General features: G+C 46.0%; 1 protein-coding gene across 1 annotated transcript; it reads right to left on the bottom strand.

Annotated features, from left to right (window-relative positions):
- Positions 1 to 13559: 13559 nt before the first annotated feature.
- LOC105565928 (homeobox protein engrailed-1a-like) lies at positions 13560 to 19996 on the bottom strand. Its single transcript, XM_012019520.1, has 2 exons — positions 18385 to 19996; positions 13560 to 15136 (listed from the first exon to the last, which is right to left on the bottom strand). The coding sequence occupies exons 1-2, from the start codon at positions 19052 to 19054 to the stop codon at positions 14796 to 14798; spliced, it is 1011 nt and encodes a 336-aa protein (XP_011874910.1). The 5' UTR covers positions 19055 to 19996; the 3' UTR covers positions 13560 to 14795.
- Positions 19997 to 22716: the final 2720 nt, after the last annotated feature.

The following is a 22716-nucleotide window of genomic DNA, read 5'->3' as shown; positions in this document are numbered from 1 at the left end:
TATATTTTTTGTAGAATTCTTATATCGAGCAAACATTGTCGTCAAGTGCCCCAAACATTTGTGAAATTTTCAATTTTTTTCGTTCCTGATCTAAAGCCGAGCTGCATAGTCTAGATTTTGCCGCGTACTTTAATTCCGTGAAAGAGTTTTGCATTTCTATAAAGCAAATTGAAAGATTACTTCTAACAAAGAATGTCGATAAAACAGACGGGTAAATTTCTGGTCGACTCTTCGGTTATCGTAATCCCGGTAGTCGCGGTAATGGACGCGTAAGCTGCTTTGTCATTTCGCGCGAAGAGACCGTCGGTTGAACAAGGGATTTCACTTTGCGGCGCTGCGACGATTACAAACGAGGAATATAAACAGGAGAAACAAGGAGGAACCCTCTTGCGAGTCGATTGGCGGCATATTGCCTCGTGGCGCCGAGATGAATACGCGCGAAGCTACCGGGGACCCCCCGGAGCAAATCCCGACAAATGGCCGGAAAAGTAAGTGTTGTATCGTGATCCAACGTTATCGGGGCCGCCCTACTCGTGACGACGCGCGGGGGGGATGCGAAATGCCGATAGCACGAAGGTCGGATTCTGCGGGCGAAATGGTTTTCGTCCTCGCACCCTCTCGCAGCCGCGCCGCGCCGCTCGAAAAGGGTCGCACCCTCCGACGTTTAGCACCAGCGCCGGGAGAGATGTTTGATTAAATAACCGCACCGATGAATTGAAACGGGCGATGAAGTGCATGACTTGTGTTTCGGCCGCCCGGGGGTGCATCACAATGAGAAACGTCGTGAAAACACGAGATACCGGACACCCGCTCCTTTGGAATGCGATTCCCCCCCGGCTGGATATTTTATTGGCTCCGAATGGGATGAAGTGCGAATCGCCATATGTCAGCGAGATAACAAAACTTGGAGAGACGTACACTAGGAATCGCTGACGCCTTCCCTCGTGAATTTTTTGCATATATCAGCACATTTATACGTTTTGCATGCACATACGTGGGAAAAGTATGTGTGTTCTACATGCGTCTAAATTCATGTGGAAAGGCATCAAGTTGTCAATTTGCAACGTCAAGCTGTACTTAATGCTGAGCATTACAGAGTGAAAATAAAATAATTATTATAATGTAAAATGAGAAAACTTGTGCGGCTAATTGGTTAATTTACTTTCGCAGCTTTTTGCCATTTAATCAGGAAATGAAAACGCCTAGCTCTCACAGATAATGTGCAATCCTTTTTACCGAAACCGTAAAAATTTCTAATATTGCTTCGTTCGATAATTAATGGAGCTGGATTCTGCAAAGAGTCGCTTCACTCCAGGAAAATACCTCGAGCGATGATTAGTTACAATGAAGATTTTCGTATCATGCCGTTGATTACATACGAAGTTCCACCGCTCCCCGTGTGAAACTTTCCCCACTTGCTTCCGCCCCGAGGAAAATAATTCGACTTCGTTGCTTTTTAATTAACCGCCTGCGAACGTCGACCCTCGAGGCGAGGCGCTCGAGGGTAGCTTATCTCCGTGTTCTCGCGAAAGACCTCTCTCTCTCCACCGCCACCGGTAAATTCTTATTCTCCAGCAGACTTTCACCTTTATGAGGATGACGTAGCGTGTTCTCTGAACTTCATTTCAAGAAAACGTCTTCGAGAACGCGAAAGTAATTTTTCGTTGCGCTGACTGTAAGTCATTTACAAGATTCGTACGTCATTAACGAAATTGCCAAGCGACTCTAAGGGGGAGAAAGTTTAAAGAAGCACTGCCTCCTATAATTTTCAAGCGTAATAATAACCAGCCTGTCAGCTTAAGTTTGTAGTGTTAAAAGAAGATAGAGAACCGTTTACCGCGCCATATTTGTAAAGAAATATATCCCCCCCTCCGCCCTCTTTCCCTCCAGTAGACTTGGGTACCCATAGATGAAGCTTCACGCTTTCCATCCGTGAGTTTCCTCGCATTTAACTTTACAGACCTGGGAGAGCGCTTTTTACGACTTGTACGTGTCTATTAGCCTCATTGCCGGCCGTCCCCAAAGGGGTTAGACAACACGAGTATCCTTCTTGGGGTGGAGAACGACAACAGCCGGTTATATTACCCGGTGTTACGCTCCACCCTCGACACCGACAGCGCGAATAAGAGCGTCGGCGAAGCAATGCATTCTCTCGTCGCCGTTTTTTCCTCCTCGCATCTCTTCCTCTTCGTTTCCCGTTCGTACCGCGAACTCGGGCAGGAACTTTATTCTCGCAGGCCATTAGCCTCGCGATTAATTAAAGGATCCGAAGGCGCGATTGTGCCGCCCCCGAAATTTAGCTCGTGCGAGACGACGCCTCAGTTCAAAGCCTGTCCGCCTTCCGATGGCTGTTAGGCATATCTTCTTCTTGGACACCGGCGAAACAATAGCGTTATAAAGTGTACGCTCGCGCAAGTATACGAGACACGATTTACGTACACTGCACACCGTGTGCATTTTATACAAACCACGATCAATTTGCGTAAAATTTACGTCACGCGCACGGTTGCGTTTGGACACAGAAAATTATAGGCAATAATAATTCCAAGTGAAATATCATTCGATAGAATTATTAGAATACCGTATGGACAAGAGAGATTCCTAAGCGCAGTAAAGTCGTTGGACGCCAGGCAAATTAGCGACGATCGCGCGGTTGCGCGAAGGAGAAATTTGTCAGACGTCTCGCATTGTCCCCCCGAGCGAACAAACGCGCGGAATTCGCGCGCAAGCGGGGTCGGCCATCCGCCCCCTTTTCGACCCCGTGGGGTGAGCCGAGAGCTAGCAGGCGCCGCACGGCTGGATGTTTATTTAACTCGAAGTAATTTGATCAAAAATTTAATCAAGTCGGATTTTTGAGCGGCGTCTGAAAGCGTGCCGAATCAGCCACGCCGGGGCAATAAAACCCGAAAGAACTTTCCGTCTCCGTTCCCCGGGGGCCCCGCGCGTTCCAAGTCCCATCGTCGCGCCGTTTATAGCACCCCTCCTCGACATAAACGTGTCTCGCGTTTCGAATCTCACGGCTGATTTTTTTCCGATACTCGTTTGCCTGCGCGCCGAGGGAAGGCCGATTTGAAATTGTAATGCGTACAACAGCAACGAAGACACCGCCGCGCGCCGACGCTTAAATGACTCGTCGCCGGTTATTATAATACGCCTCGCGTGTCAGGAGTCCTATTAAAGTATTGCAATAAAGATACGTCCCCGAAGTTATAACGGAGCGTGCCCGAATCTAAAAATTAGGCAAATCTCTCCCGAAGGCGCGCCGTTTCGGATTATCTCGCCGGCCTTGCGTTGTCCTCCCTTCCCGAGCCTCTCTCTCTCTCTCTCGCCGCGAACGAATATCCGAGGAAACCGCATTTATCCATAAAATCACGCGGAGGGCTCGATCAATGAAACCTGAAAAAATCCGCGGGGCGCAGATCGACTCGTCGGCGTGAAAAATATTATCGGGGCTCGGCCGATCGCGCGGGAATGCGATCCTTTTTTCCACGCTCGCGCAAGAAAATGCGATCTTACGCGCGGGCAATGGCTTTCTCTCGCGCCATTGGTCAGACGGGGAAAGGGAGGGCAGGCTGGGCGACGTTTGATAAGGGTGTAGCGCGGACGTGGATGGGGTCGTTCCCGCGTGATAATTGCCCGGAACTATTTCAATCGGAGGGGGATGATACCGGGCGGCTGCTCATAAAAACGTCACGCCTTTTAAAGCGAGGGTGGCCGGTCGAGGATGGGGTGAAAAAGAATATTAGCATGCCGGCCGACAGTCCGCCTACGCGATCCTTTTGAAGACGCGGACTCCTCGAAGGAGCAGGACGGTGGAAGCAGGAAGGAAAGGAGCCGGGGTGAGAAAAAGGGGTGGAGAGAGGGGAGGGGGGGGGCCGGGAAGGGAGGGAGAAAAAAAGGCGGCCGAGGATTCGGAGGGCTCGATTACCGGGGCCGTATTCTTTTAATTACCGGCGTCCTTTGGGGCCGCGAAACGAAACGTTTCCCTTTTAATTGCGTGCCCCGGCCTGTACATTCCGCGATCGTTCTCTCAAAGAATTTAATTACCGGCGCGTATGGCAGGTATCCCGCGTTGCTACCGACAGTACCTCCCGCCATCGGCGCTGCAATTACGCATGAAATGGATACGACGTAAAGCTTTATTAGGGCCCGACGCTAGACGCGTTACTATTTTTGCGCCCCGCCACCACCCGTCCTCGTGTCAACTCGGCTAGTCTGCACCTCTGTTTACGATTCGTAGTCTTCGATTGAATTTCGACGCGTCTCGACGATAATTGACAGCTACGTCCTATGCCCGTTTCTACCGAACGCAGTTTAACTTTACCCCCGGGCACGTATACTTTAGAAAACCTTAAAATTTTAAATAATTTCCGGGTCATCCTCGGCGAGACTGCAGCGACAAATATGTTCGACGCTTAAATACAATACTGCCATCGAGCGTCATCATCTGACATGTTCACATGGTTCTCCAAATGGCGAACGCTATAAAGAAAGAGCGAGGGATCTTTGTGCTGCGCTAAGAAACGATTAATTTAATCATGCGAAGACATCGCGATTCTATAATACTCTTTCCAGCGCACGTTACAATTATCCCTCTTTTTCAGAATTTATTTCCGCGCGTCCGCCCGCTTTTACGGCTCTCGCATTCGATCCGATAAAAGTTAACTGATCTGCGAGCGCGCCGGAACGGACATCACCACCGGCATCAAACGTCGGATGAACTCTGTAGCCCGGGAGCGTCCCGATATCACGGATACACCGACGGACCCGAGCGATCCAGCCGCGGTCCACTTTGCCGTTCCGTAGGGGGGGAACGGAAGGAGGACGGGGAGGGAGAGGGACACAGGGGATGAGGGCAATCGGTCACTGATTTGGTCAGATCCATAAGGAGCGTGCATAGCAAGGCGCATTAATGACCCGACAAGCATTCCTTGCCCAGATGCCCGTTTCTCCTCCTTCCACGGCGCTCTGTCTCTCTCTCTCTCTCCCCCGTTTCGTCCCCCGGCAATCACTCTTTCCCTCTTTCTCCCTCTCCCTCGGTTGTATTCGCTCCTGCTTCTCTCCCTGTCCCGTTCCCCTTGCACTGGCCCTCTCTCTCCACCCTCTCACCAGAAGTCTCGCGCGATCGCGTTGGGTGGTCTCTCTACTCTTACCGACTCCTCCGGTCCTATACAGCCAAGAGACGTGCACACGTTCTACCGTGTTCGGTCGGCCCTCACGACGACGACGGGCGAACCGAGAGCAAACCTTTATGCCCTTATACACCGCGCTCGTGTACGGGAAAACGCGCGCACGTGGGAGGCCCTCGCCGCGCCGGGAAACGCCGTGAGCGTACGCGTGCTTTGTGAACCGGAAAAGGAACGAGGAAGCGAGAGACGGGGCCTTGCCCTAGCGCTACCTTCGATTTGCTCCGTCAGGTAGCCTCTCGATTATCGAGAGCCGCTTGCTATTGAAACGTCCCGGTAACGAGCGATACGTACCTTTTGCGAGCTCCGAATGGATTGACTCGCGTCATCGTCAGACTTGGTCAGATAATCCGTACATGATCACGGGGCAAATCGAAAAATACAATCATGAATCTTTTATACAACGTCCTCCTGCGTTATCGTTGACAGATCAACTAAAGCCGACGCGTCGTAGACAAAGAGCTCGCGATGTTAAAACACTACAAGCTGGCAGCGCAAACAAGGAATAGCGTTAAAGTATCGAGTAAGAATGAGTAGAGAAATAACTGAAGGACATATTTAATAACAGAAGGTAAAAATTTATTCGTTCACGCTCCCGCCACATCAGCGGTAAACTCTTACTTTATATCCAACCGCTCTTGCACTTGGCGAGGTTCTGATCCAGGAAGCTCTTTCGGCGCTCCGCAGTAGCTTTCTCTATTGCTGTAATAAAGGCCTATCTATCCATTGTTACCGACATGATAACGCCCAATCGTTGTAATTCCTCGCGTTTCGCGCGCCTTGCCCCGCGATCCTTTCGATCCGCCTTCACTGCCTATGATTATCCGCATACCGAATCGAATCGTTTCGACTTGGTGATCTTCAACGATGCATTACGACTTTCGTGCCCGCTGGTGATCCTTTCGCGACTTACGCCGTAGACAGCGTATTTGCATATCGAAGTTAAGAGATCTTTTGCTATCGAAGCTAATCACTTGTTCCTAGAATCACTTTTATTACGGTGATATTATGGTTCCAACTTTTCTTGTGGAAAGCAGTTCGGTTGTACTTAATCAGATGTAATGAATAAATTTGTTCTTTCTTAATCTATAATTACATTTTACATCTATAGTTTCGTAAAATGCAGCCACATCTTGCGTGAGACTTCTCGTTCCCGCTTATTACTACCGTGACTCCTTTTGAGGTGTTCCTCTCTCTTTGTTCTTTTAGTGTGCTGGTTTCTTTTCACGCGACTCCATATTTATACAGGGTGAGTCTTTCCATATCCGACAAAATTTTTGAGAAGGTAGAACGGATCGAGATGAACGAAAAAGTCCTGTACCATTTTGCAATTTTCGTAATAGTTAACGAGTAATTAATTATTAAAACTCGTTGTCTTAGGCCGGCCTACCGCCCAATTCGAGCGCGTGGCAAGATGTGACCGCCCGGCGATCGATATTGCTATGCGCAGATCTCGCACTCGAATTGGGCGATAGGCCAGCCTAAGACAACGATTTTTAATAATTAATTACTCGTTAACTATTACGAAAATTGCAAAATGGTACAGGACTTTTCCGTTCATCTCGATCCGTTCTATCTTCTCAAAAATTTTGTCGGATATGGAAAGACTCACCCTGTATATATTTCCATTTGCTTGTCACTTGTTTTCAGATTACTTGAGAAGGGCTCAAAACGGAGCCGAAACGTTGTAACTGATTAATCAAATATATTGCCAGTTTGGTGGAGACTACATCAAACATTTTTATTTATTGTAATGAATAAAAATTACTCTTTAAGGAGATCCTAAAGCCGTCTGTTTTATCAACAGTTTCTATCTTCTTTATCATCATCATTGCCTCTTCAACGCATTGGTAACAATTTGTTGACGAATAGTTCGTTCTCCACGGATGGATTCGTGGCGCGCCAGCATAGTCCGCGATAAATCCAGCCTCCCTAACAAATTACCCCGAAATATCTCAAAGTTGTGAAAACGCGCGCTCGCGCTCTCGCGAAAATAGAGCAACCGCGCGTCGCATATCCTTCAGCTCCGCACGAGCCACGCCGGATTTTCGTCCGGTGCTTCCTCCCCGCAATCGCGCGCTCGCTATTTCAGCTCGTTAGGATAACGAGGATCTAATGTCGCATTCGCGGCCCGGCCAATTACGCGGTTACGGGCCGAGGCGCGCGTCTTTCGGCGCGTTCGCGGTTGCGATTCGAGGGCGCTCTCAAAAGGGTCCGCTTATTAGGCGGAATTTATATTTCCAGTGAGCATCTGTTGCCGCTTCGTTCCGAACGATTTACATTGATCATGAAAATTGACTAGAGCTTGGTTTTCGTCGGATCTGTATTTGCGTCTACAACGTCGAACACATTTAAAATAGAGAGCTTGACGGTTTAGCTTAGAAAGCGATCGCACGTGTAAACGTATTCTCCTTACATTTGTCCATTTGTTAACATATAACGCACAATATAAACAATTAATGCAAATTAATGAAGTTTTAATTGGGATCGATCCCTGGCAACAGAGAGATATAAGTTTTATTGAAAAGTAGCGACTTTATTTAAAGCGGCTCGTGCTGTTTTCTGACGCACACTTGCCCGCGAATTAAATCGCGAGACGTCTGCGAGCGGCAAAGTGCATTTCGTCGCGCGGCGAGCGAGCGGTCTCGAATTTCTTGCGGCGTCTCGAGACGGTGGTCCTTTAAGACGCGCGGCTCGCTCTTCCTCGCGAGAAGTGATCTATTGGCGAACCATCTGGCCGCGCGTCGTCGTAGGGACGACACATTTACGGGCAGCTAAGTGGCCTTTACCCGACTTTGGTTCCCGAAAGCGCGACAATAAATTTCGGTTCGCCGCTCGTGCCGCGCCGTCCGCCTTTAATTTGACAGGCCGGAACCTCGTTACACTCGTTAGCGACAAACGGTGGGGGAGGGACGAAAAACGGCGGGGAAAAGCACGCATCCCGATCCGCAAGTTCTTTTTTCGTGATACCGAGAAAAAGCTTTGAAGACAAAACGGTCGTGCTTAATCGCGCGTCGCAAGGATCGACATCTAATTATTGTTTTTGCATTATCGTTATATAATGCATACATGCGTCGTAAGGGAATTTATTTTTAATGCGAGCAGCCTGTAATTGGTAATGTATTAATAACCGTAATTACGACGGGCTCTTATTTGCCCGGCTCATAAAATGGTTCGTAAGATTTTGTCCCTGATAATTTTATCTCCGATCAGCTTCATATTCGCTGCCAGTCGCGCTGTTAAAATACAAGCAGTACGTATTGTAATTGAAAATCACGAGACACGGTAGTGTCTCGCGCCAAGTGCGAGCGTAGCTAGAAGAGACCGACCGTGTAGTTTACGCGAGTACGCGAGTGGACGGGCCCTCAGATTTTCGGATCTCAACAACGGCGGCTCCGATGAGCTTCTAAGTAGACTCAATCGATAGCTTGGGTTCGATTTGCATGGTAAAAGTGCTTCTATTTTTCTCCTACGTGCCCCATGCGAGTGGAGATGTTGCGACTCAAATATGATCATTATGGTGGCGTCAATTTATCTCCGATAAATTAACAAACCGCGTCACTCGGACGTTTCATAAACCATCAGCGCCGAATTGAGCTCCATCGTAGGAGGCTAATAAGCCCTGCAGGTATATTACTGAGCACGCAATTAACGATGGACGTTTCCGGCCGAGAACTAGATCGTCGCGGGCCGCGCGGGCTCGCGCGAAACTGCTCCGCCGCAGCGGCTGATATTGTAATAAACGGTGCGCGCGGGGCACCCGCAGCCATTAATTCACGTGCAGATCGCGCAAGGCGGCGGTGGTCCGCGGGGGCATAAGAAGGCGAAATTTAGTGAGCCACTAGTGGGAACGTACAGACCTCTAATGGCCATTCCGATGACTATGGTTCTCGACCACAGTGGCAATCCCCTTTCGGCCCCGTCACCCCCCAAGTCCCCGCGGCGAGCACGGTCCCTTCTACACTCTAACTCGTTCTCCGTCCTGCCGCGGCCACCCCCTTCGTTACTCCGTCTCACTTCCTATCGGATTCTCCTCCCCCGTGGCCCCCCGTCCTGTCCCACCCGCGTATGCAACGGCGTTCCAGCAATTACGCATCGCCGCAGTTAAATACAATGGGCCAGGACAACGACTCTGTAATTTATCCCCGGTTTGGGCCACCGCCCGTGCGTTTGTTTCCGACGACGACGGTGGAGGTCGTCGGTGCCCTTTCCGCGCGACCATTCGACCCCATCCAGCGTTCGCCGCGTTTAAATTAATGATAAGTAATAATGCTGGTGGCACGACGGACGTCGTTGCCGTTGAAATACGGCTCGGGGGTGATTATCGGCGCATTATACGAAAGTATCGTCGCCGTCGAAAGTGTCTCTTGTTTAGAAAATTTTACGCGGACGTCTGGTAACGCGCGGATAACGATCGCCCGAGGATTAAAGCGTACAGTGCCCGAGTCGAAATTTTCCCCGAAAACCATATAACTTTTGTCTCAAACGTGTGTTTCTAAATATAGTTTTTGAAAAATTTAGGGGTTTCTATACCTTTTCCCCACCCTGTATAATAGAATTAAAGGTTCAACGTAGGGCTAAAATTTCGACACGGGTGTGCATTTAACAATATAAACAACGCGCCCGAGTCAACGCCTATTGTCAATTGTGAATCACCCCCGTATTACTGGCGGCAATCAACGATTCCGTGAATTATTCCGTCACGGCGCGCGTATGAATCTTTAATGACAGCGACCGTCGTTATTATTCATTCCCGTTTCTTCGACATTCAAATTTATGATAATTAATAATATATGATACGCATAGACGGCGCACACAGACGCGCGTGCATATATTTAAAGCACGCGTCGATAAAAGCCGAACAACGTGAATTTGCAAGTCTTACGAGCTCGCGCGAGACACACGCCGCTTATTTCCCGTTCGCCGTAATTAATTGACGTATGGGTCGTTAAGGGATGTCGATTAACGAACGAACGATCGATGCTCAAGGCATTAAAGTTTAAAGCGCTTTAATGATAACAGAACGCGATAACAGGACGTTCCGCAGGAGAAAAATTCGTGTCGCGATTCGCGGTGTTCTCATGATCATCACAGTAGTCACAGTACTCGGCTTTTATTGCTAATAACGGCTTGAGTGCCTTCATGCGGGCAATTATTATCTTACGATCCGATTACTTCTATTACGCGCGCGCGACTCATAAGACTCCTTTTGTTATATTTATCCTTTTAAACGTTTATATTTTTTACGCGGGTCCACAATGCGTCACGATGTCATAAATTTGCTCGTCAGACTTTAAGGACAATTACGGTCGTGCAAAAAGTATTAAGTCTATATCTGTACGACAGACTCTTACTTTCATTTTTAAACAGTTGCGATTGTGCTATTTCAATTGGCAATACATTTACAGGAATATTTATATTGTCATATTTAACTCACAAATAGATTTAATATCGCCGGCGGTTTAAAACCAATGATATGTAATTTTTAAACGACCTACACTGGCCAAGGTTTTTATTTTAAAAAACGACGTTATTGTAAAAAAAACGGCAATTGTGCGAACAGATTACTCGAAAAGGGTCCAAATCTGGGACCGAAACGTCGTTTTTTTTTTTAAATAAAAACATTGGCCAGTGTAGGGCGTTTAAAAATTACATATCATTGTCGTATTCAAGTTTTATTCTTGAAATTAAACAACGCACGCGTGCAATACCGTCTCGCGTTTTTGACGACCGTAATCTTTTCGCGACTGCCGGTAGCTTTGCTATACGCGATGCCGAATAAAAAAAATACGCGCTCGTAAATCCGATCTCTGCGAGCACGTAAACGCATACGTGTGCACGCAATATCGTCTAACAGGTGCGCACCTATATCGCTTATCCCGCGTCGTTCGCGACAAGTCCGCGTGCGAACACGCTCGAATATTGACGTACCTATTGGCATCCTCGATCGAATTCCGTTAGGAATACTTCAAAGCCGATGTTTGCCGATTCGCCGTTATTTTGCGGAGATCAAACTGACAGAAAACGAAATCTTTTCTAGTTAAAAGAAAATAAAAAAAATATATATACGTGACGCGATGCGCCAACAAATAACCATATAGCAGTTACATCTCGATTCAATGAATTGCAAACGAAATCCTGTAAAACGTTTTGTCGTTTTGTTGGATACGTCAAATATGTTACATAGTATTATTTTGTAAATTGTATCTACAAAAATTTTACATATACAAGTAAATTTTATTTACCATTTAAAGGCACTCGTATCTGGAGCTGCCAATCCGGATGCATTGGATTGATTGATAAATAAATTTCACTGCACGTAATTACTGAAGCCACTCTCTTCTGAGAAGAACCAGTATTGCCCATCCAATTGTTTTATCTATTTAGGGACGTATCCTCTACGGAACAGTACTTGTACTGTTACAACACTTTTGTAAATGTAAAACTTCAATTTGTTATGCAAAACGGAAGTTATTTACGGGTCGACCCGTAGCGTGCCAATGAATTTAAAACGCGTTAAAGTAGAACAAAACTAATAGCAGCAAGGGGGATCACGTGTCACATTGGCCAGACTTCCACTTGAGTGTCTCCGGCCACGCTCGAGATACCGGACGGCTCGTTAGTTCAGGATCAATTAGCGCGTCGCGAGGCGTCACCGAAAACGGGAACTTTGAGAGTTTTCCCGGTGAAACAGAACGCCTTTCCAAAAACACGACTTTGTCGCGTGCTCGCTCGCACGCGCGCACGTGAAGAGCGTGGAGGACGCCGGTATGGTAACGATGCTAATTAACGCGGGGATAATTTTAGTTGAGTGCGCTTATACCGCAGCAGCATGGCGGCATTTCTAAGCGCCTCTCGGCGGTGCGACTGCTGGATGTTTAATTGGCGATTGAACCAGTATGTCGTTACTGCATTTATTTCTATTGCTTTTGCGTAAGTGCAGGAATGCAATAGAGCAATGAGTTTCTTCAGAATGACCGTGCTCCCTCCTAATCATTCGTTAACCTTATTTTTACAACTTATTGCATTATCTGCTGACAGTTGTACAGCTGTTGTTTTTTCTAGTCTTACGAATTTACACTTTATCACTGCTTGAAACGCTCCCTGTGCCATATTAGTTGATAATTAAGTTACCGATTTCATTAACAGTCGTGTCATTGTGTACTATTGTACACCGATAAAAATGGGAGCACAGTTTAACATAAATTTACATCTCGTTATTTTTGCCGACCGATTTTCGAAGTGATCTGTCGCGTTTGTCAGGAATGTACTTTCATACTTTTCGTTTCTCTCACATGAATGTAACGGGTCTAAACACAGATATTTATCAGCCACTAACTACACGGAGAGAATTTTTCCTTCAAATTTATCCTGGAAAATCATGTGATCGTGGGACGACATGGGAGAGTAAAATGTATGGTAGTGACAGTGTTTTACGTAGATAAAGTTGAAATCGTCTAGATAAAGATAAGATAAGACATATAAAATTTTATCTTAGATAAGATATAGGTTATTTATTTCTAGTTTATCTAGATAATAGATGAAATTATAAGCATTTTATCTAGATGATTTCAAGATAACATTGCTTTAAAAAGTAATTAAAGAAAACATAAAAACAATTATATTTATAAATCTATTAAAAAAGCAGGATTATATTTAATTGGCTTGTAAAAGAATAATGTACAATTGCATTTATAAAAATATTGCAATAGTTGTGCACAATGTATTGAGAAAATTTAATTTACATATCAAAAATTACAAATATTCTAACAGATAATGCTACAAATTTTAATGCTAAATCATTTAGATGCTTTAGCATCACGTATGAAAATTGTGATCAAAATTGACTCACGTTAGAAGCAAATAAAGATTTGAACAGTATGGAATAGTGTGAATCAGATTCAGATATTGAAACTAATAAATTTGAAATATTAATTTCTTCAAATACTAATAATGTTGTACATGGAAATGATAATTGTTTGTATGAATTTCGGATAAGCTAGGAAATGAAATTATTTACCAATGATAAATAATGGGTTAAACCTAGCCACGAAATACTGAGTGCTGCTGAATGCAACCATTATCTTAGATAATTTCAGACAGATAACGTATTTTTAAATCTAAGATAAAGATGTAGAGAATACGTTTCATTCTTATCTAGATAAAGATGAGATAAGGAAACAGCCTTATCTAGATGATCATCTAGATAATTTCATCTAGATAACAGAAAACACTGGGTAGTGACACGGTTACATGATTTGCGGGGTAAATTTTGAAAGAACATTCTCTCCGTGCATTATTGTTTCTCGTCAACGTTACATTATTATCCAACTTTGCTGATTCATCAATATAATTATCGCGTGCAAAACTTCCTGCATCAATATTGATTAATATTCATTACGAATAAGTTGTGAGAGATGAGGAAAAGGTGGAGGAGAATGCGCGTGTCGAGGGCAAGAGATTCCTTTTACTTTGATTTAATCGATGGCGAAGTGTAAGCGGATTACATGGAATATTATAGTCACCTATTGCGGAAAACATTATATAGATACGTTATACATACTTTCCGTCCAACTGCAAGATGTATAACATTTGTATCTAGATTTGTATATACGAGGAATATACAATGTGAGATCTGTTTCACGCAGTGATATAATAATCACTATATCTAATCTCTAGTTTATATCTTACATAGACTATATAGACAAGAGCCACAATCTGCCGCTATATTTACATAATGCATAATCGCTATATGTACAAATAAATAGTTTACATTTAATTTATAGGAAACTCGTATTGCAAGCTAACCTGAACGTACGTATAGCCTACATACTTGTGTGTCTAGCCGACAGATATTAAGTCTCAGAATTAACATACTGGCTAAGTGTAATCTAAATTTTAGGACTTCGTATGCAATACGACCAAAGCAACCTTTTGACTCGCGTTTAAAAATGTTAAAATTTGTCACACACAATATTTTTTTTCCCCCGTTGCGAGGATTGGCAACAGACAATAGGTAAAAACTACCACGAAACTTTCTGTAAGGATAAAATAGAAAGATAGATTAGTTAAGAAATACATAAGTTAAGATCGAGATGGTAAATTACCCTTTCTTTGAGAAAGGAATTTAATCTTTCCGTCGTTCCCGGTCTTCTAGAATACTTTTTCAAAGTATATGTAATTGAGTTTATTCAGAATTGTTAGAATAAGCAAAACCGTCGAACTCTGTGAACGCCCGTCCAGTTTAAGCACGAAAATACCGAGGGGAAATCATTTTCTACGATACGCTATAAAAACCTCCTTGCTAATTAAAAAAAATGTTATATCTATCGACATCCGATAAATTAAGGGTCTGTTAATATTCTAGATTGCACTTTTATAAAACTGTCACGTGGATTTCATTTCTCTCCACGATAGTTTTGTCATGTGTATTTCAGTCTTTGCTCAATCATAGTAATCGTTGCGTACTCGAAATTGTCCCATAAATAATATTCGTATTTATCGGTGTCTCTCTTTGTTGAAGCTGATGGCAGCTTCTAGAAGCGCCTACAGTATCAATCTAGTCTCTAACTCTCCGTTTCGTCGCTGGCATCTGAATTTATGCGAGCCTCAATGATCTCTTCCGGTTACGATCTCTTCGCCGTCCTCGTCCACCGGCACGGTGGAGTGATTGTAAAGACCTTGCGCCATTAGCTGAAGGGCCAGCGGATTCTTCTGTCCGGTCGCCTTCTTCATTTTCGCCCGCTTGTTCTGAAACCAAATCTTGATCTGCGCTTCATTGAGGTTCAACTCCCGCGAGAGATGCTGCCGCCTTCTCTCCGTCAAATATCGATTCTCCGCGAATTCCCGCTTCAGCCTGGCCAATTGTTCAGCGCTGAAGGCCGTCCTGGGCCTCTTCTCTTCCGGCGTGCCGGTCTTCTGCGGACGTTTGACTCGCCTCGTGCGCGGGCCTGAAACAACAATGGTAAAGCCCGCATTAATCTTGGCGCGCCGACTTTTGTGACTGAAGTTCGAGGCGGCGAGGGCATTATCGCGGGGAAAGTGGGCGTCCTCATCAATTTGTCCACACACCGCCGTGATGCAGCGCTTTCGCGACGACGAAGACGCTCGCGCTCGCTCGCCTCTCGCGGGAAGGATAACTATATCTGAGCAAGCGCTTTGGAATTTAGCGAAGGCGGAAACGGCTCGTCCAACCGCATCGCATCCGAATGGGAATTACAGTTTTACGCGACTGCTAATGCCCGCCGTTTATATTCTCGTACGACTTAACGTGATACGGTTACATTATTACAAAGTCAAGGCTCGAGTCACGTGTGCGTTCTTTCTCACGTTCGCGATCGGAATTTTGCGAGGCATGCTTTTAAGCGCGATAACGAGTACTCCGATCGCCCCTGCGCAGCGTCTCGTCGAAGGTAAACGTTCATCGCCGAGAACGCTGAGCATTAGCATTACACGCTTTTGATTTTTATTTAACTACATAGATAACGCAACCGTGTAGAGCCTGGAACACATCCGCGTGCTTCCGCGCACGCCTGCAGTTATCGCCGATGTTATTATTATCTTCGCAGAAACCGTTAACCGATCGTTTCAGCTGTTTGTAGTTTAAAATATATCTCCGCGACGAGAGACGTAATCATTACCGATAGGACGTAAAGTACATATAATTATCCGCATTATTATTACTTCTGAAAGAAGTCATGTATTCCGACACTTGGTGATTTCAAAAAAAAAAGAAGAAGGTTATCTGATCGTTTCACATACCGATCGTTAACGTTATTGCCGGCATTATCGTCGCTTTAAAAATACCGAACATTAATTTCGTCGCCGCAAGAAAACGCAATCGTGTTGCTTTTGTCACAATCATCGCCTCAGTTTCAATCATAAATAATTGATGTCGAATTATTCAACGATTATATACACGACAAGGTCTACTCCATTGGTCTTCATTCTCTCCCGCGTTCTTTTTGTTATTACGCAACGCCTTTGAGCGCGCATATCTCCAAGAAATTCTTCATTCAAACGAGCTGTCCGCGGCGCGACGGAAATGCGAGAGGAGTCCGAGATTAAACGAACCCGCCGAGTTACGTGCAATAAAGTGTGCTTGCAGTCCGTCCGAAATAAATTGTTAAGTACACTAAATGCATCGCTTTCGAATTTGCGATTGCACGGAGAGCTCGCGAAAATACCGCGCGACGGAGCAAGCAACTCCGTATTCGAACGTGGACAAGATAAGCGACTTTGTTAATGCTGCGACGTGACAATTAGTTGATAGCGACTGGAGTCGGAGTTACCGGAGGTTTTCACTTTCGCGATCACGGCTCCAATGCACAAACTGTTGAGAAGCTCGATACGATAATACGGAATTTTTTTAAGGTCCCCTGTAAAAACATAATAGTATCTTAAACGCAGACTATTGATACAATTGCGTCACTTTTATACCAACTTTTGTATTAACTTCGTTCAATAAATATTTAATTCAGCCTCTTGAAATTTTACCACACATTCTACTAGTAAGATGTACACTAAGTATAATTAGTCAAACGTACGGTAAAATTTCGAGAAACTTTTATAAAGTTCTTCGAACTGTTGTCCCACGATTACGTGATTTTCAGGATAAATTCTAAGAGAATATTCTTTCCGCATGATAAATGACGATTCGATTCGAATCCCTCTCTCCCTCTCTATTGCAGTCTCTTTCTACGTATCGCTGAATGGTACAAAATGTTACACGAAATAGCACTCAGGGGTTAACGCTCGACGATGAAGAGGCTCGCGTAGGATAAGTGGGCGATGCTCGACAATTAGTAAAGAGATTATCGGGTCGAGACTCACGGACCACCCCGAGCACAAGAAAGGCATTCACCTGATAGAGAAGGCGCGATAAGCGTACAGGTGCGCGGGGAAAAAGAAGCGACGAAGAAGACGGAAGAATGGCGTATGTGGGGCAGTGATTGCAGAGGGTAGTTCGCAGAATGTAGGTCCTACACAATTAAGTTCTGCGAACGGGCGCAGGTGGCGTCGGGTCGTACGTCAAGCTTCGCCTAGCTATACGTGCAATTAGGTGTACCGATCCTTTCAAAGTTCCGTGATCTCCTCTGCGCGCGGAGTGTAATAACTTATTGCGGTAATATCGAGCGGCGGGATAGACATTAGGTTCGTATGTTGGCCATCACATAATCTATTTGTGGGGCGAAACTGTTATCTAACGCGAACGCGTAATTAGATACTCGCGAGGCAGAGATCGCCGCAATTTGTTCGGCGAGGCGTCGCGGATAATCACGACTCGCGCGGACGCGCCGCTAGCGCGGGGTTCGCGCGGGCGATTAATCATTTAAATAAGTTCATCGATGCGCGATCGCGACGGCTGCGATAGCGATTCGCGCGTCGCGCGTCCCCGCTCGTCTCGTGCATTGGTATCATTAAGCGTTCTCCGTGCCCCGTATTCGTGCGCCTCGGGGTCTACTTTGTCCCTTTTCTTTTTTTGATACCGAATAGAGTCGCTAAACCGAGAAAGTATAATTCGTGCGAACGAACCGCGATTATATGTGTATGTACATATGCAAAAAAAAAGCGATTGCGCTCAAGCTCCCGCTAATCGCGCAGAAACGCGGAGCGACTTTTTCCTCGATCCGTGACTTCCAGGTACAAAGCTCGCGATAAGCCCGGACGAAAGCCACGTGTTTTGCTCGCCAAGGGATTTTTACTTATCTTCATGCCGCATAATTTTTCAAACGCTTCGGGCAGGGATTTTAATTAGCGGTCGATCGTGATTTTGTAACTGGAGCGCATTATGGAGCGCATAAGTGAACAAAACATCTTGATAGACATTTCCGACGTTGCGACCACGCAAGTTCTTCTTGCATGCGCAACGCTGAACGCAAGTCACGTACGACGCGCAACAGAAAATCCGATGAATTTCTAACTTGTTTGCTTTTTAACGCGCATCATTGGACGTGCCGGTTCAATAGCCAAGCGCGTATCATCGATACCCGCGATGAGATAACGAGGACGTCGCGAAATATCGAGAGGTAAACTTTTTAAACAATATGACTTTTCCAATATTATTAAAACAATACTCAAGACTGATCCATCGAATGCTTGCTCCGTGGCCATTGCGTATAAAATTTTTACGAGACATAGGTAGATCAATATGTAATAAAGGTTTAAGGATAAAGGAAAAATATTTATGGAGTTTTACCGGAGGACGGCCTGTCGGAATATCTCGTGCAGTAGACCCAGGCGGGCCACAATTGGCTCTGGCTGCTCGTGCCATTTTGCTGATTTGTGCTACCGGAACTGCCGCCGGCTGTGCCGTCGCCGTTTACAGAATCGCCGCCGACCGTAGACGACGTAGAACACAAGGAGGGCGGGCCGGTGACTGTGCTACTGTTGACCGAGCTCCTGCTGGACTCGAGACTCTCTAAGCTGCCGCTTCTACTCAATCCGTTCTGCCTTTGCAACGGCGACGTGGGCCCATTGTGCGACGGTAAATTGTCCTTTTCTTTGTGGACCGACTGCGGTGACAGTCGGGCAGACGATAGACTGAGGTCCCTCGGGAGCGGTGGCGGGGTGTGTTCCGGCAATTGTAACAACGCGGTCGGGACGGGTGGATTCGTACGAAGTGCCTCGCGACCGAAGTCCGGCCTGAGGATGTTGACGACGCTGAATCTCAACGGTGCCCCGGTGTTCTGCTGGTGGTCCGGCTGGGGCTCCTGATGCGGCACCACATAGCTCTCCGCCGATAGCACGCGATGACGAGAATGATGATGGTGGTGGTGGTGACTGGCGTGCTGGCGAGTTGGCGACTGGCGATTGGCGCCCCCCCGTCGCAGAACGCACGTGACATCCCTGGCTATGTACAGGGTCATTTTAATATCAAGACGCCAAGGTGCAATCAAAATGCCCGTGCCCGATAAAATTACGGCGGAAAGTTAATAGCCGAAACTATGTCGTTGCGGCTATATCGAGGAGGAAACACTAATTTTCACTGTCCACTGCTCCGTCAATGTACCGCTCTGCCGCGTTAATTAAAAATCCGCCGGTTGTCACGTAGTCGCAAATACTCCAAATCGATAATTTCAACGGCAGTCTCTCGTACGCACTGTTCACGTGTCACCAATACCGTGCCGGTACACGTAGTCCCACGCGCCGTGTTCCTCGAAGGCTACCGCGAGTCCCTTCGCGATCGCACGTACTTGTGATTCACTAGTCAGTCCTTAGAAATTGTCGAATCCGTTGTGGCAGATTCGAACGTGTAATGCAAGAGAGAGGCTCGCGGCGGAGGCTCTTAGAAATATTCATGCGTCCAGTGTGGTTTGGTTGCCCGGCTCGCGTTAATTATCGGCTCGTCTTTGGAGCCGGTCCAATCCATAGACTCCTGCTATCGGCTTTTCCCGAGGTTTCCGAGTACTCCAGCGAGTGCTGTGACGGGTCTGACTGGCTGTCCATCCGTCGCTCAGTGATGTCTAAACTAGGGGACCCGAGGTCCCTACTTACCGCCTGTCTCCCCTCGCCCCTGTCCCTTCACTCCTCCTACGCCGCAGTCCGGAGTGCAGTGCACTAGACACCCTCGATTGTATCTCTATTAACTCTTTGGTCAAAGGCTCCGCCCACTGGCATAAGGTGTACCGTACTCCCTTCCGCCTGTCGTCATCCCCACCGCCAGTGGTACGGGTAGTAGGGGACTACGCTCACCAATTTCCTGGGGATCGATGTGTAAAGCGCCTTCCACCAGACTCCCAACAACGAGATTCGTCTCCCTTTAATTTCCACACTTTTGCCGTAACTAGTTAATTAATAGGGCGAGGGATTTAAACTCGCGTTTATCGGCACCGTTCAAAAATTACATTTACTACACGCGCATAATATCTAATTCACTTTTAAACGCGCAAGTCAATTACTGGGTCAATTATCGTTAATCCGCGTCATTTATGTGACGCGCAATTTAATTGTGACACCACGATAAAAATATCCGTGTTAAAGAAGAAGCGAAGAGAAAAGTACTTTTTAATACGACACGGTGTCGCGAATTTTATTACAATTTGTGCGTTTCATTTGCCATTATATTAGATCAAAATAATGTTACTGAAGATATACTTAAATCACATACGTGATTTTTAAAGATTCTGAATAAAATCGTTTTCACATTTACATCAGCTGCCGGTTAAGAAATTGTTACAAGAGCAGATAGACAGCTGCTGCGCGAGATACCCCGTGCGAAATTTTGTTTACAGAGATTTACAGTCCATTTAACATCGCGCACACTTGGAATATACGAATATCCGCGCCACTGTGAACAATAACGAGAACACTCCGCCCCATTTGAGTTCTCCCCACCAACAGTCCAACTCCGGGGACTCGCCCACGTTTTCGCCCCTCCCCTGCTACACCACGCCCCCCCTGCCACCCCTCCCACTTTTACCCACTACTCCATACTTTTGTTCCTCCCCACCGCGGCGGTGTTGTCGACCCGATCAGGTTGAAGTCGACTAATTCGTTTCTTCGAGCCGAAGAGCTCTCTCTCCTTCTTCCTCTCTCTACTCTTCCCCCTTCATCCCGGCGAGAGAAGTGGATTTTATCGTCGCCCGTCGGAATCGCTTCATACAAAAATTTGCACAAACACCATCAGCGCCATGACCGGCTATTATTCTCCTTTTTTTCCGGCCCCGACGGCTTTGCGACGGTTAACGAACAAATGTATCACTCACCCTATGACAGATGCTGTTCTTCTCCCTGTTCCTTTTCCCCGTGTCCTTCATCTTTCTCTGTTATTCCACGCGTACGTTGTACAGTTTTTTTTTTCACCCTTCCCTCTACACATCGCGGCGTAACTTATTCTTAGATCGCTTAATCGTACCGACGCTTCAGAGAGACAATTGGAAAGGGAGGAACAGCGCAGTCGAGTCTATTGTTGGACGCTTTACGCGAATCCACAATGCAGCTACCGTGTAATGTACCTTCCGCAATCAGTTCTGCCTCGTAAACCTTAGTACGTATCGCATTTGAATATTTAAAAATTCAGAGAGCACCGAATCTTCTGTAACAGCTTGCGCGTGAGATCTTGAGGTATCCACTTGCGGGGTTTGCGTAAAAGTCGGAAAGCTTTGACGCGCTAAATGTAAAACGAGTAACATTATTTACAGCCCGTGTATTGTTTACAAAGGTCGTTGGGATCCTCTTCTCTTACCCTTACGGCACAAAGCACCGAGGGACGTCTTGGGGACGTCTCTATAGGTAATCGTGCTGTGCGATTTATTAGAACCCGGACTAAATCGGCGTGTGACTTTTTCTTTGCCGAGCCGTGTTTTTGCCCGCAGCGCGATTATCGCATGGATCAACGACGACGACACTCTCGTCTGTTAATCAATGGAACAAAATTACGGTCGTTAACTCTTTAACGTCTGCTCGCTTATGGGACGCTCATTCTCCGTTGCAAGCGTCATTCGGTCCTGACATGAAAGCAGCGAGGCTACGCATTAGAAACACGCGAGATGTATAAGGACTCGTCGTTAAAACGGTTGCAATTAAAGCCCGTAACGAAATCCGCCTAGCGATGTAAAGGTCGCACGCGATAAGTCAGGTGTTTCGCGCGGTAATTGGCGGAGACACTCGACCTGCCGTTCACGCCTAGAAGAACACGCCTGGTGCCTGGTCGACGCGACGACGCAAAAATGAGACATGTGCGAGCATTCGGGAGACACGGCTGATTTGCAAATTTAATGAAACTTCGTTGTCTGAAGGGAAAGATCGGTAAATGCTAAACTGAGAAACATCCGCTCGCCAGTAAAGCGCAGGGAAAATATAAAAAGTATTTAATTGTTTCTTGAATTTCATGTAAAAATGACATTTCAATTGAAAACGTTTTTGTTTGTACAAGTACAAGTGATTTATACGTACTTCAGCATATATCAGATGAAAAGCTGAAGAATGCTTGCTTTTTACAAAACGCCATATCAGATGCATATATTTTTTCACGGCTCCTTCTACTTAAAGATCGCCGTCCGATACGTACGTTGATTTAACAAGTTTTGCACCATTTAAGAAATTCAAGGCACCTGCGAGGTAATGAACTTTGGCTGTTTTGCCAAGTGTGCCGAGTTAATAAGCTCATTAACGCTATTTGATGGAATAATATACGGCAAGGAGTGAGCGTGTAATTAACGCGATGCACTGAAGTGAGCTTTCAAATAGAAGTTACAAGCGTACTCGCACTCGACGAATCAACATTTTTATCAGTCATCGTCAATTTTATCATCGCTCGCCCGGACTTCGCCTTACGAAGACCGTCATAAATTACAGAAGCATAAATTTTAACGCCAATTATTGTCCGGATATCGACGGCCTTCGAATAATACCCCACAATTTATTAGCCACCGGCTCCACTGGTGTTGACGATGTTACTTATATCTTTTTCCATGAACCGTTCGTCTCATTTCATTACTTTTGCTGACCGTCCGACAGTCTTGCAACAATTAAACCACTCGCCAGTCAACGGAACGTAACGATAGATCATGTCTTGAAGTAAATGGAA

The sequence above is a fragment of the Vollenhovia emeryi genome, unplaced genomic scaffold, assembly GCF_000949405.1.
Source record: "Vollenhovia emeryi isolate VEMERY1.0 unplaced genomic scaffold, V.emery_V1.0 DF939148.1, whole genome shotgun sequence".
Lineage (NCBI taxonomy): Eukaryota > Metazoa > Arthropoda > Insecta > Hymenoptera > Formicidae > Vollenhovia > Vollenhovia emeryi.
This window is presented reverse-complemented; position numbering and strand designations above follow the sequence as displayed.

Coding starts and splice junctions, on each gene's coding strand:
- LOC105565928 (XM_012019520.1), bottom strand. CDS start 19,054: ATGACCCTGTACATAGCCAGGGATGTCACGTGCGTTCTGCGACGGGGG. Junction 15,137..18,384: donor TTCCGACAGGCCGTCCTCCG/GTAAAACTCCAT, acceptor TTGTTGTTTCAG/GCCCGCGCACGAGGCGAGTC.